This window comes from Lineus longissimus, chromosome 2 (assembly GCF_910592395.1).
Source record: "Lineus longissimus chromosome 2, tnLinLong1.2, whole genome shotgun sequence".
NCBI lineage: Eukaryota > Metazoa > Nemertea > Pilidiophora > Heteronemertea > Lineidae > Lineus > Lineus longissimus.
Window position 1 is genome coordinate 11954517 of NC_088309.1, and position 15447 is coordinate 11969963.

The following is a 15447-nucleotide window of genomic DNA, read 5'->3' on the forward strand; positions in this document are numbered from 1 at the left end:
ATTCAAGGCAGCCCAACAGTCTTCTCCAAACTTTAAACCTATTTATGATTATCTCGCCTACCAAATTTTACCCAATGATAAGAAAGCAGCAAGAGTGATAATGCTTAGAGCAGAACAATATTTATTATGCAATGATATTCTTTTCAGAATATTCTTTCCGTCTAATAGTGATCATTTCTGTTTTCAGCTTGTGATCCCTGACCAGTTCATTGATCCATTGATAGCCAAGTATCATGATTCTCTATTGAGCAATCACCAAGGTTGTGTTAGAACTTACCTCAAAATGAGGAAATTGTTCTATTTTCATGGCATGTATCAACGCATTGTATCTTATATCCAGTCTTGTGCTCAATGCCAGCAATTCAAAGGAAGAGCTGAATGCTGAGGCCATTCCATGAGCGAATTCCTTTGGATTATTCACCATTTCAGACTATTTCTTTAGATTTCAAGAAGATGGTGACGTCAAAATCGGGATATTCCTGGCTGATGGTAGTTACCTGTGCTATAACGAGATATACTGTGTGTGTTCCAATGAAGACATTGGATGCTCCAGCTATCAGTGAGGCCCTTATCCAGCCCGTATTTTGCTGTTATGGCATCCCATATGTCCTAGTTACAGATGCCCAGTCGTCGTTGATAGGTAAAGTCATGGAGATTGTGTGTACTGCACTTGGTATCAGCCAGAAAGTTGTGTCTGTTATGAATCACGGTTCGCTATATGTAGAAAGACAGATTAAATCAGTCGCTGATTTGATAAAAGTGAATTTAGATCAGTATGGTGACGATTGGATACGGTATCATTCGGTTGCGCAATACTCTTATGACACATTTTGTTCGCCCCAGTTAGGGAATCATTCCCCCTATTATTTGTTATTTTACAGGGAACCGAAAGATGTTAGTGGTTTAAATTTCAGGCCACTTTTGGGATTGACCAAGTCCCAACAGGAGTATATTGAACAGTTGAAACACCGATTTGATAGTGTGTCTAAATTCATGTTACAGTTGCAGGAACACCAGCTGAAAACCCAGAATGAGAAGATCTCGCAACGATTGTCCAAGAGTGCAACATATGCCCAAGGACAGCTTGTTTATTTGCATAAACCCAGCAGTTCTAGTCTTACATCCAATGCTAAGAAGTTCACTGCTTAGTATGTGGGTCCGTTTGTTGTTCATCAAGTGTTGGATCCCAGCCATGTATTGCTTGCAGATCTCAAGGGTAGAATATTGAGAGATGTGTTTCATGTAAACCGAATTAAGCCGGCATTTATGAGAGCCACTGAGTGTAGTAATATCTCTTACTTGCAAAAGTTGAGAGAAGCTTTGGCTATGAACGAACCAAAGATTGATGTTGAAGAGGACAAGTGTCATCTCAACAGCGAGGACACACCTAAGTATCATTTTGTTGATGAGACAGGTAAAGAAATAAGTAATGTTTGTTCTTGTAATGAGTCTGATTTCGTCTTTTCAGCACAGGGCCAGCCCATCGATCTGTCGGTGCACAAGGAGAATCTAGAGGTGAATAATGGGTTTGCCGCCCCGGTTCCTATGTCAAGGGAGCAACAGGTGCGCTTGGTGCAGAAATTGCAGATGGCGCCTCCGTCTCACACAGACTATACTGTTGTCAGAGCCAAGTTTCGAGCAGGACAATTGCGAATTTTGTTGTCTCTTCCATTGCAGTCTGGTATTTTAAGGTTCTGGTGGGATCCTCACAGTGTACGAAACTGTGCCGAGGTTGTTAGCAAGATCCTTGGACAAGATAGTAAAGTGAGATGTTCGGGTTCACCCGAAAGGTTTGCCAGACATCTTTATGGAATGGTTCGACCATAGCCATTCTACTTGATAACTGTGCATTTAGCCTAACAGAAAGTGCATCTAAGTTCATATGTGTAGAATTTGTTTGATAGTTACTAATCGTTCATTCTGTAATTTTCAGTCTTATGACGTTGTTGTTTGTATTGTACGGTATGTCTTTTACAGACTATTTTGATTGTAGTACAACTTTCCTTCCCAAGGGGGATGGAATAGACGCAATTCTGGTAAACATCCTTTCTCTGTGTGACAAAATATACTACTGTCTGTGTTCAGAACAGTGTTTTGCTACATTAAGTACATATTGCACAGGGATAATAGTATTACTATTTGACATTCCAGGTTTTCAGCTCCTAGAGGTAGGATTGAAGCCATTTCAAGAAGAACTAGTATAGTAGTTCAATTGCTAAACCATGTATATGTTTATATTGGTCCTAAACATTCTATGTGGTTTGAAATGGCAACTGTATCTCAGTCTTGTGTGCACATTGTGTTTGTGTATTGAGTTTTCCATTTTTCATAAGGATAATGTAGGCATTGTGAGTGTAGAGTGTTGTTGATGATTTTGTGGTAATGTTTTTATCTTGTGGTTGTACCCAAATGCTCGATGCCTCATGGTGTTAAGGTGATCATTGTAAGTGCGCCTTAGCGCAGTTTTGTAATCTTCAAAAAGTGACGCTGAACTGCGGATACGGAAACTGGGTCGTTTTCCCGCGCTGCCTTCGCGCATGCGCCTAACCTTCGATTATTCGTCATTTTGATATTTTTGTAGTATTGTTGTGGACAACGAAACACATCTATGCAAAGTACAATAGTTCAGGCACTCATAGAGGTAATTACTAAATCAAGGCATAAATGCCTCAAGCGTTGTGTTGACCATCTTCAGGGAGCATTGCCATTGTATAATTGATAATGATGGCCCCTTTTATAAAGACTTTGTTCCTGCCATATTTGGACTTCTCGGATGTGATTTCCCGGGCCCCTTTTCTCGGCAATGTCATTTCGGAATCTCGCTATGCGCGAGCTGTATGTTTTAACTATCGTTGCCTAGGTGAATCTTGATGTATTATCATTGTATTGGTGTTCCTTTCGAACGTTCTATTAGCCCAAATTACTGTTTAATAGAGTATTTACAACTGAGTTATTTTGGGACACCCTGCATCGCACCCTTTTGCGGGGTCACATGACCTGCCACGCGGTCTGCCTTGTAGTTCCGATTCAAAACACCAGTTGGCAGCACCTCCTTGTCCTAGTTTTATCTGAGGCAAATTACTTACGTTAGCTTCATTTTTGTATCTTTGCAGATTTCACGGACGACACAGAAATTACTATTAAAGCAAATCATCCCGTCGAGTCCTATGAGTTGTTTGTTGATAGTTTCGATGCCCGCACCCACAGTGAAATCTCTATGATCAAGAATCGAGATGGATGAAGACAGCCATGCTGATGAGATGTCGAAGCTAAGTAGAGAGGAGAGCGAGGCCAGATTCGACATAGTGGAGTTGCAGATAGAATTGGAGCACATGGTGAGAAGCAACTAAATAGAAACACAGATGAGAGAAATGACTTTCGAACTTGAAAAGCTCAGACTAGAACGGGAAATCAAGCGTAAGGAAGTTCGGAGACTCGCGGAACAACCAGCAGACTCAGATGAAACGTTAAGAACCAACTTGCTGCTCCTTGCTAACGTAGCAGTGGCCAGTACCACCGCCAAGACAACTCCCACGGATGAGGATGCTGACACAACTAGTACTAGCAGACCCCCACCGGAGGTATCGGCACAGCAGAACTTGGACCCACAAGCACCTGTCTTCAAACCAACAGTTGAGAACAGCCACCCGCCTGGGATACCGTTTCCCCAGGTACCGCCTACAATGAACCCGCCCTTTTCGCAAGATCAGTTTGGGGAACTCATTAAGATGTTTACAGGCCAGATAACGATCGGACGGCTTCCACCACCCGAGCCCACAGTCTTCAGCGGTGATCCCCTCATGTACCCAGCATGGAAAGCGGCATTTCATACACTAATAGAAGGTCGAGGAATACCTAAGAGGGAACAGATACACTACCTACGGAGATATTTGTCGGGCCCCGCCAAAGAGGCCATTGAAGGTTACCTGTACATGGATACTGAGGAGGCATACATTAGAGCAAAGGAGGTTTTGGAAAAACGGTTTGGTGAGCCATTTGTCGTTGCTGATGCGTTCCGTAAGAAGTTGGAGTCATGGCCCAAAGTTGGAAATCGTGATGGGACGGGATTGAGGAAACTCAGTGATTTCCTACAGCAATGTAATACAGCAATGAGTTCCATTGGTTATCTCAGTATTTTGGACGATTGTCGCGAAAACTGTAAAATACTGGCCAAGTTACCAGATTGGTTAGTATCGAGATGGGGGAGAAAAGTGTCAGACTATAAGCTCGTAACTGAACAGTTTCCACCCTTTCGTGTGTTCGCTGATTTTATATCTCGTGAAGCCGACATTTCTTGTGATCCTATCACGTCGCTACAGTCTCTTCACTCTGGTGCCACTGGTAACGCCAGGACAGGGGACAAGCCTACAACAGGGTCGTCGCATGGGCATGAAGAGAGAAGCCATGAAAAGACGTCTTCCTTTGCTACTGAGACAACTGAACCCATGAACAGCCATCAAAAATCCACTATGACAGGTTCCTTTGTTGATAAGAAGAAATGCGTTTGCTGTGAAGAGGTCCATATGCTTGATTATTGTCCGGTGTTAGAGAACACTCAAAAAACGCTTGGCTTGGTTGGGACAAAGTCACATCTGAGTTTGTCGACCATGTCTAGAGAAAACGAAATCATAGAAACTGTTAAGGTCAAAGGATTGGTCGTCAGAGGGATGAACAGTGACTTGAAAATAAATCTGCCTCCATCCTTCAGTCGTGATGTGATGCCGATGAACCGGGCACACATTCCCACCCCTGAGATTGCGAATGTGTGGCCCCACCTGACTAGGATTGCATCTGAATTGCCACCACTCCAGGATTGCAACGTCGCGCTGCTGATCGGGTACAACTGCCCCCAGGCCTTGGCCCCAAGAGAAGTTATAGCCCTCTCCGCTAATGCACCCTATGCCCAGAGAACGGATTTGGGATGGGGTATAGTAGGAACCGTAGATCCGAATCAAGTCGACATGACGGGTGACAACATAGGTGTGAGCCATAGAATTGTTACGTATGGTGACAAAAACCAGCGCTGAACATTGCCAAGAACAAAGAACACTAGTCATGCCAAACCGTATTAAAGAAATCATCACCATCCACGAGTCTGATTTCAAGGACGCTGATGTCAAGGACAGTTGTGGACCACAGTCTTATGAAGACAAAAAGTTCATGGGCATACTTGATGCTGGCATAGTGCAGCGTGCCGATGGCCACTACGAGATGCCACTGCCTTTTAAGGGAAACCGACCAGAGCTACCAGAGAGTCGGGGAATGGCGCTGAGGAGACTAAATCAACTAAAGTCGAAGCTCAACCGGGAACCGGCTTACAGGGATAAGTATGTAGCGTTCATGCAAAGGATGATCGATAAGGGTGATGCCGAGCTTGTACCATGGGATGCTCAGTCATCAAAAGAGCACTCCTCACAGCATTGGTACGTGCCACATTTTGGAGTCGTAAGTCCCAAGAAACCCGACAAAGTCAGAGTCGTCTTCGATTTGCCAAGCAGAATGTGCCGGACACTCGATAAATAAACATCTGCTGCAGGGACCAGACCTGACCAACTCCCTACTAGGCGTCCTTTGCCGCTTCCGCCAAGAGACCGTAGCAATCACATGTGACGTTGAACAAATGTTCCATCAGTTTAAGGTAGCTGAGGAGGATAGAGACTACCTTCGATTTTTATGGTGGTCCGATGGTAAACTCGATGAGCAGCCCAAGGAGTACCGAATGACTGTGCACCTTTTTGGAGGCACATCACCCCCCTCATGCTGCAACTTTGGATTTAAGCGACTGGCAGATGACTATGAAGCCGAGTATGGACACCAGGCTGCTGATTTCATCAGAGATAATTTCTACGTTGATGATGGCCTAACATCGCTACCAAGCGATGGAGAAGTCATACACTTGCTTGAAAACACTCAGAAACTGTGTAAAGAGGGAGGACTGCACCTTCACAAGATCAATTCTAACTCAGACGCTGTGATCCAGAGTGTAACAGAAAAGGATAGAGCCGCTAAGAATAGTACGCGCCTACTAACTGAGAGCAATAATGTCACTACTCATGAGCCTACACTGGATCGGGCCCTGGGGTTATACTGGTGTGTAACATCCGACACGTTTCAGTTCAAGATCGTCCTGCGAGACCGCCCCAACACCCGACGTGGTATTCTGTCAACTATTGGGACCATCTATGACCCAATGGGCTTAATTGGGCCTGTGCTTCTGATAGGCCGGCAGATATTGCAAGAACTCTGTGCTCTTGACCTAGATTGGGACAGTCAACCACCTGAAGACATACTACTGAGATGGGAACGCTGGAGAGATCATTTGTTTACCTTGGATCAGCTGAAAATCCCTCGTTGTTTGAAACCAGCAGATTTTGGTGAAGTCACATCCATAGGTCTTCACTATTTCTCAGATGCTTCGCAGCTTGCTTACGGACAATGTTCCTATGTAAGAATGGTAAATCAAGAAGGAAGAGTTCACTGCAGTCTTGTCCTGGGAAAGGCTAGAGTAGCTCCTTTACGCCCAATCACCATACCACGACTCGAACTCACAGCTGCGGTGCTATCTGCGAATATGAGTGCTGTTGTCAGGAGAGAGCTGACTTACAAGATAGACTCTGAGACTTTCTGGACTGATAGTACTGTAGTCCTAGGGTATATACAGAATGATGCAAAACGCTTCCACGTCTATGTCACGAATAGAATCTAACAGATTCGGGACAAGAGCAAGTCGAACCAGTGGAGACACGTTAAAGGCGAGAATAACCCAGCAGATGAAGGATCCAGGGGAGTAACTACGACGAGATTTGTACAGCCTGAGATGACAAAATGGTTGACCGGACCTGCCTTCCTGTGGGAGACCAAACTGCCAGACGCATCTGACATTGAGAGTGCACTATCACCCAAGGACCCTGAGGTGAAAAGTGTTGTCCTAGTCACCAAAGTCCGTCTTGCTGTAGGAGATCGCGCTCTGGACAAAAATGGAAAACGTATTCAAGCCACCACTTATTTTGAAAGACCTGTACAGAAGGTTGTGCTGATTTGTGAAGGAGACCAGGAGCAGTAGGACATGTACTTGTATAAAGAGCTGCACTAACGATTTCTAGGAGGAGCCACAGAGGAGTACGTATAGGATCATACTTTTCATGAGGAGCCATAAAAATCGGATAGCATACGACGTATCCAAAGTGCTAAGACCTCACTCGGTCACGTGATCGCTTTATTCCCTCAGTCTATTTTTTGCAAGCCGCACTGAGCGGACGTTCCGTCTCATTGCTCTGGGAGAACAGACTGTTTGTGTTCAAGGGTGACTTAATACGGGCCAGCTATGTTTGGCTGGCCCGTGCTCTGTTCATCTTGTGGGACGTGGCTCAATCTCGCGGAGTCTTTGGGGACTGTGAGCTTCTATCCGGTGGGATAGAGCTTCTATCCAATGGGATAGAGATCGAGACCGGGGTCTCGGAGCTGTCCGGGGGACAGCCGGGAATACAAGGTATCCGGGGGATAGATGTCGAGACCGGGGGTCTCAGTGCTGTCCGGGGGAACTAATTGTTCAAAGCGATTTAGGAATTTATGGTACTCTGCCGGGTCGCCAGAAAATTTTACCACGTCTAGATTCGACAAGGAGGCGTTCAAGGCCATCTGATCCATCGTTTTGACGAGATGTTCCAACTGAGTGAGCTCTGCAGCTTCGACCTTTGCACTAGCTGCATGTTCAGGGCTAGAGCAACCTATAGTATCAACATGTGTACTAGTGTCTGGTCTCAGACCATTGTCCACAGGCCTGCTACTCAATACAACACTGCTTGGTCTCCCATATGTGGCCTCTACAGACGAATCCCTTGACAATGGCACAAGTCTTGGTGATGCACGAGAGGCACTCCTTCCGATATGCAAGATAGGGCTGGGCAATGTAGGGACCGCACCGGAAACGGTTCTTGATGCTATGAAACGTTCCGTGATTTCGCGTTCGAGAGATTTGATATTTCTACCAGTACTTTCAAGTTCATCATCTAATCTAGCCTTCATTACGGCAGCCTGGGCCAACAGTTCCAGCCCTCCTTCTGGCATACATGAAGCCATAACTAATGCTGGTATCGATTGTTTCATACACTATCGTCGACTATCACAATCATGTGATTTGAACTGTGGTGGACCGCAGCAGAATGGATAAATTAATAAGTGTTCGAAACGAATCTTCTTGTCCTTTCTTTCTTTATTCAACCTTGACATGACAATCCATGTAACGACTAACTAAGGATGACAACGATGACGATGATGATTATGATGATGGTTCAACTGTAAAGATAAACATAACAAATGCCTTAACACTAGACAAGTAATGATTTTGACTAGGCCAGTAATATAGTAATAATACTCATAGTTACGAAACAAGCCAGGGAAACCTCCCTTAGATAATCCAAACTGAGGACAAGGAATGACTCCAAACCAACTTTACAGTAGAAGACAAGGCGTTTAGCTATATAGATTTACGACAGGTGGCAGCACCATACGGCCACAGCTAACAGCATGCTCTCTGTGCTCAAATTAACCACTGCGAACTGCAGATTGGTCCTAGAACAAGTAGGACAGTCTCCTTAATCTCCTTCTACATTTTAGTGTGTCCTTAGACAAGTAGAAAAGGTTTTATAATCACTTTAAGGGAGCAAAAAGGTCACGTGACCAAAAGACCGGGAAGATCTGTCACGAGTGGAGGTGGCATGGCTGTTAGCAACTAGAATATATGATCCATTTTGATCAAGACGCGTAAAAGATGCTTACTATGGCATCTATCCTTGCATCACATTATTGTCCATACTGCTACGAACAATATATAGAGCCTGGCGCTCTAAAACCCAAAAAAAGGGTTCCGGACAAACGAAACCACACTGGTTTCGGGAAGACAAAAAATGGCGAAAGCGTTGATGTAAATGGGCCCATTTTCACCTCCGCCGGAGGACGCTCCGAACCATCCCGTCTTCGGGCAGGAAAAGACACAACATCTGTTTAGATCCAAAGGAGCTGAATGCAGCCATTAAACGTGAACACTATCCACTACCGACAGTGGATGACATAAGCGCCAAGTTAGCAGGTGCAAAATACTTCAGTGTCCTGGACGCATCGTCTTCTTTCTGGCAGATTAAGTTGGACGAAGACAGTTCGAAACTTGTGACATTCAATACATGCTTTGGCAGATATCGCTTTAAGAGATTACCTTTTGGAGTAGCTTCGGCAAGCGAAGTGTTCCAGAAAGTGCTTGCTCAGGTACTGGATGGTCTTGAAGGGGTGACAAACTCCATTGATGACATGCTCGTGTACGCCGACACGAAAGCTGAGCACGATCGAAGATTACGTCTAGTGCTAGACAGACTACGCGAATATGGCATCCGGTTAAATCGCGCAAAGTGCACAATTTGCATTATGCAAGTCAAATACGTAGGGGTGATCTTCACAGGCGATGGGATAAAAACTGACCCCCAGAAAGTAGACGCTATCACAGCAATGCCAACTCTGCACGATAAGCCAGCTCTGATGCGCTTTCTTGGCATGGTAACTTTCTTTGCAAAATTCATACCGGATATGAGCGCCATTACTGCTCCATTATGCCAGCTACTGCAGAAGGACATCGAGTGGCACTGGGATCAGAGGCACGACAGTGCCATTGAGACATTGAAGACAAAACTGACAGAATCACCTGTCTTGGCGTATTTTGATCAAATAAAACCGATTGTGGTCACCGCCGATGCCAGTAAAGATGGCCTAGGGGCAGCTATCTTACAATCAGGCCATCCGATAGCATTTGCATCAAGGGCACTCACTTCAGCAGAACAGAATTATGCCCAGATAGAGAAAGAAACACTTGCAATCACGTATGCGTGCGAACGTTTTCATCAGTATCTGTATGCACAGCCGGAATTCTTGATTCAGTCAGATCACAAACCCCTCAAGGCGATAGTGAACAAGCCGATGCACAAAGCCCCACCCACGCTACAACGATTCCTGCTGAGGCTTCAGAACTACCGTTTCAAGTTAGTACACGTTCCGGGCAAAGAAATGTATGTGTCAGATGCATTATCTCGAGCTAACCTACCAGGACAAACGAACAGTGACATGGAGAAAGAGGTTGATCTGCAAGTTCATTTTGTTGGTGAAAACCTGGCAATCTCTCCTGAAAAGCGCAAACAATTTCAGGCAGCCACCTCGAATGACGTGGTATTGCTCAAACTAATAGACTATATCAACAATGGCTGGCCAAAATATCGTCGCGATCTCGATTCCGAACTGCGTCCGTACTGGCATGACAAGGAGGAATTTCACATCGTGGATAACATTATCTTAAAAGGCGCGCGCATTACTGTACCGAAATCTATGCAAAGTGAAATGGTTGAACTGGTGCATGACAGTCATCTTGGACGTGAACTCTGTAGCCGCAGGGCAAAAGAAATTCTATTCTGGCCAGGTATGATAGCGCAAATTGAGGACAAAGTTGCGAAGTGTGCAGTGTGTCAGAAATACGCACGAAAAAACCGTAAGGAGCCGCTCATGCCACATGAGACGCCAACACGTCCGTGGCAAAATGTTTCCACTGATTTATTCTTCTTCCATTGCAAGGATCACCTGCTTGTCGTCGATGCCTTCTCCAGATATTTCGAAGTGGAAATGCTTGAGAATACTTCTGCAAATACCGCGATCGAACACATTAAAGAATATTTGCGAGACATGGTATCCCAGAAACGCTCCTATCTGACAATGGCCCACAATACAGCAACCGGAATTTCAAGGCATTCGCCGAAAAATGGAACTTTACGCATAAAACGTCCAGTCCAAGGTATCTGAGGTCAAACGGGTTAGCCGAACGAACTGTTCAAACTGTCAAAAATCTCCTCAAGAAAGCTAAGGCGAACGGTAAAGACCCGTACTTGGCTCTACTTGCGTATCGCGACTCGCCACGTGATGGTTTGCCATCACCTGCTCAATTGTTGTTCGGAAGAAAACTTAGGACACAGTTGCCAATCACAGCAGGAGCTTTAAATCCTAAAATTCCAAGCGCTGCAAAAACCAGACAAAAGCTAATTGAACGACAGAACACTGCTAAACATTATCATGACGCACGCGCTAGCAAATCCGAGCTCACCACACTGAGGCCTGGTGAGAGTATCCGTATTGAGAATCATCAAGGAAAGGACTGGTTACCAGGAGAAGTGGTCTCCACAACCCAATATCCGCGGTCGTACAATCTTCGTACACAAAGTGGCACGACACTGAGGAGGAATCGTTCCCACTTAATGAAAATCCCACAGGACAGTGAGAGGGAGGTAACCAATCAGTCTTGAGGACACTCTGGAACAATCCGATAATCAACCTGGTGATGCTAATGTTACTCAAATGGTTCAGCCTAATGACTCTGTAGTGATTACCAGGTCTGGTCGGGTCTCTAGACCAAACCCGAAGTACAATGACTTTGTTTAAGAATATGGACTTCGATTCTCTTTTGGGTTTCGATAATGCAACTTATAATCATATAAACACATTAGCACTTTCTAATTTTGTATTCCAGCTCAGGTCAGACAGGTCAGATAAGCTTCCAGACACAACATTAGTCAGCTGATTACCTGTGCTAATTAATATTCATTCTTTCATTATTATACTGGTTCAGGGCCACAATATCTGATTCGTTGAGGACTATTTGGAAATGACTTCTATAGACACTGGTTACTATTGGCAACCGCAACTATTTTTATATTAGCATTCTCGTTTGTTGTTTTGACTGAATTACTTAACCCATGTTTCATTTGCACTCTTTATTAATTGATTTATTTTGATACTAACATGTTGTTAGGTGAGGCTGAGAAAGGGGGATGTTATAGTATCCCGTATCATCTCATACATTATCCTTATATGTACCTGTTGTACTGCGCATGCTTACCAATTATGATAGACAATAAAGTCACTTCATGTACAGGAGCCATAGAGTTATCATCTCTTTACAGACGTTGGGTGGCGCTTTACATGTTTTTCGGTGCGCGGTCGTGCCTCAAATAGACGTCTTCACATGTTTTTGTAAGCGGTCGTCGCTCGCGCAAACTTGTCTTGCATGTTTTTGTGAAAGAGGACGTCGGAGAACGCGGTCGTATAAAAAACAGACGTTGGGTGGCGCTCGCGCAAACTTGCCTCACATGTTTTTGTGAAAGAGGACGTCGAAGAACGCGGTCGTATAAAAAAACAGACGTTGGGTGGCCGGCTTGTGGTATTCGATGACTCGACGACGCGATGGCTCGATGACGCAATCGTTGCTATGGATTTTGCTAAAATACGGAATCCCATGATCCTGGTCCCTGGGCTACCGCTCCAATAGCAGAGGTTTTAGCTCGGCCTTCCCATACCCAGCTAGGGTATGTGGAAGCATAGCAACATGGCGCATGGTTTTATCAAAAATGCGAACTTGTGGGAAACGAAAAATGGTCGGATTAGATACGGTGAAAACAGCTGGAAAGGGGTTAGTAATGATCGGTTCTTTTTTATTTTCCTCCACTTATGATTCTATGTATAAATTACAGTCCAAGCAGTGATATTCTTTTAAAAAATTCCAACTTCGTGTCATCGTGTCGTCGAGTCATCAAGTCGAATACCACAAGCCGTATTGCCATAGCACTTTCGCACTGGAGCCCAGATTTGCTCGATCGAAATACGGACAAGCCTCACTTTACTGACGATTTCTAATGCATTGCTGTCTTTACATACATACATAACTTCCACCTGGAGACGAGAGTGTGCTGGAATAATTTTCTAATTTTCTAATTTTCTCGATCGAAACACGGACAAGCCTCACTTTACTGACGATTTCTAATGCATTGCTGTCTTTACATACATACACAACTTCCACCTGGAGATGAGAGTGTGGGCAGAAGTGTAGAATCCCCCGTCGGAAGTTCCTCCGCTTTTTTTTCAGGAGTGAATCGGTTGTATAGTCAAGTTAGTTCGTCGATTGGTCGGATGGTCGGGCGGTCGATTGGTCAGGTGGTGACGTCACCCAGAGCGGATGACGTCATTCGGGCCCCGCTTGACGTCACTTCGCACACCAGGGAGTCGTCTTTGTGACGTCGTCACGTCACGTCGCCATTGTCTATCTACTAATAGAACTTCGAGCTCCTATGTCGTGCCAGAAAACTGTTAGACGATTGGGCCTACCATTTATTAGAATATAGCCCCGTTCTGCGCCCCGACTCGATAGAGTACAAAGACAAGCAGGAGAACGCTGCATGGTGGATTGAATCACTAGCTGATAGTAATTAACATCTCGCGACCAGTCCAGATAGGAGACTGACGCCAATAAACATGTTGAGACCGGAGCGACGGGGTTTCCACTACCGGTACTTTCAGGTTAGCACGCTGCCGGTCACCTGACAACTTGACCACCCGACCAATCGACCAATCCGCCCCTCGGCCTCATCCCCTACCGACCAATCGACCACCCGACCAATCGACCACCTGACCAATCGACCACCCGACCAATCCACCATCCGACCAATCCACCACCAGACCAATCCACCACCTGACCAATCCACCACCCGACCAATCGACCATCCGACCAATCGATCAATCCACCTCGATCATCCCTACCAATCGACCACCCCTCATCCCCTATTATAATACCTCCATGCCCCTACGGCTCTGCTATTCAGTGCAATTGATTCCGGGACTACTTTTTATATTTTTTATTTTCATTTTTATTTTTTACTGCGCTACTTTTGACGGGGGATTCTACACTCCTTCCGAGAGTGTGCTTGAATAATTTTCTAATTTTCTAATTTGCTCGATCGAAATATGGACAAGCCTCACTTTACTTACGATTTCTAATGCATTGCTGTCTTTACATACATACACAACTTCCACCTGGAGACGAGAGTATGCTTGAATAATTTTCTAACAAGTCACTAATAGGCGAGATATTGCACTTTTTCCCTTTTTTAGTTTTGGCCCACTGGTGACCAAGTGGAGAATCAGATGGGATTGAAATTTGGTGTCCGAGGTAACATGACGTAGGGAGTCATGTGTACCAAATTTCAAGTTCACAGCTTTTGCAGTTAAGAAACGTCCCATAGTCACACTGAAACAGCCAATTTACGCCATTTGACCTATGTGACCTTGAAGATTTGGACAAATCAATAACCCATTATGATATGTGATGTATCCTTGCTAGTAGAACCTACCATCAAAATTTTATCGAAAACGAGTCACTCATAAGAGATATCACACTTTTTAGGTTTCCACTTCTGGCCCACTGGTGGCCAAGTCAAGAATCAAATCGGACTGAAATTCATTGTCAGAGGTAACATGACATAGGGAGTTATGTGTACCAAATTTCAAGTTCATAGCTTAGCGGTTAAGAAACGTGCCATAGTTACACCCAAACGGCCAATTTACACCACTTGACCTCTGTGACCTTGAAAATTAGGTCAAATCAAACGCCCATAGGTTATGTGATGTATCTTTGCAAGGAGTACCTACCATAAAAATTTCATCGAAAACATGTCACTAATTAATTAGCAAGATATTGCACTTTTTACCTTTTTTAGTTTTGGCCCCCGGCCCCGTTGGCCAACTCAAGAATCAGATCAGACTGAAATTCGGGTCTGCGGTTATACGACAAAGGGAGTCATGTGCACCAAATTTCAAGTTCATAGCTTTAAGGCCTGTGTACACTTGTAAAATATTAGCAACATTTTTACAACATTTCCAGTTGCAACAAATGTTGCAAAAATGTTGCGTAGTGTGTACAGAGCAAAACGCGTCTTACAACATGTTGCAAAATTGTTGTAAAATTGTTGCAAATTAAATGCAATGCAATTCTTTGTTGCATGTTGTAAAAATGTTGCAAACTCTTCAGCCAATCAGAAATAGGATTTGCGTCATGTGATCTACCTGAGGTCATGTGACTTGAACAAGCGGCTGGTATAGCAACTCTCAAATGAGTGTCTTGCTTCGTAATGGGTGGTGAAACCTTTTCAAGAAGTTCTTCGAGTGCAGTTTCATCCATTCGGAGGAAATTTTTGTATGATGGCTTGTCAATCAGCCGCAACTCCTTTAACAGGCAGTGATATGCCCCATGATCCACCCTCATTTTGCAGGGCCTGGTCCATACTCTCTTTGGTTTATTTCGCCGCCTCTTCCGCCTCTCAACAATGACTGCTGAAATTGCTGCAGAAGCACTCAAAACACATCTTCTCTCCTTGGAATCATCCATTTTCCCTCCAAAATATCTATTTTCCCTTTCTTCCGGCTAAAAAGTTTGCAACAATTTACCAACATGTTGCTAATTTGTTGCTAGTGTACACAGGGCCTTGAAGGGCTTGTTGCAAAATTGTTGTAAAAATGTTGGTAAAATGTTGCTAATATTTTACTAGTGTACACCCTGCTTTAAGTGGTTAAGAAACGTGCCATAGTTACACT

At 44.5% G+C, this 15447-nt stretch overlaps 1 protein-coding gene across 1 annotated transcript; it reads left to right on the top strand.

The window, feature by feature from the left end:
• Positions 1–5055: 5055 nt before the first annotated feature.
• LOC135499687 (uncharacterized) lies at positions 5056–6706 on the top strand. The gene is made up of 2 exons (XM_064790612.1): positions 5056–5445; positions 5537–6706. The coding sequence occupies exons 1-2, from the start codon at positions 5056–5058 to the stop codon at positions 6704–6706; spliced, it is 1560 nt and encodes a 519-aa protein (XP_064646682.1).
• The last annotated feature ends 8741 nt before the right edge of the window (positions 6707–15447 follow it).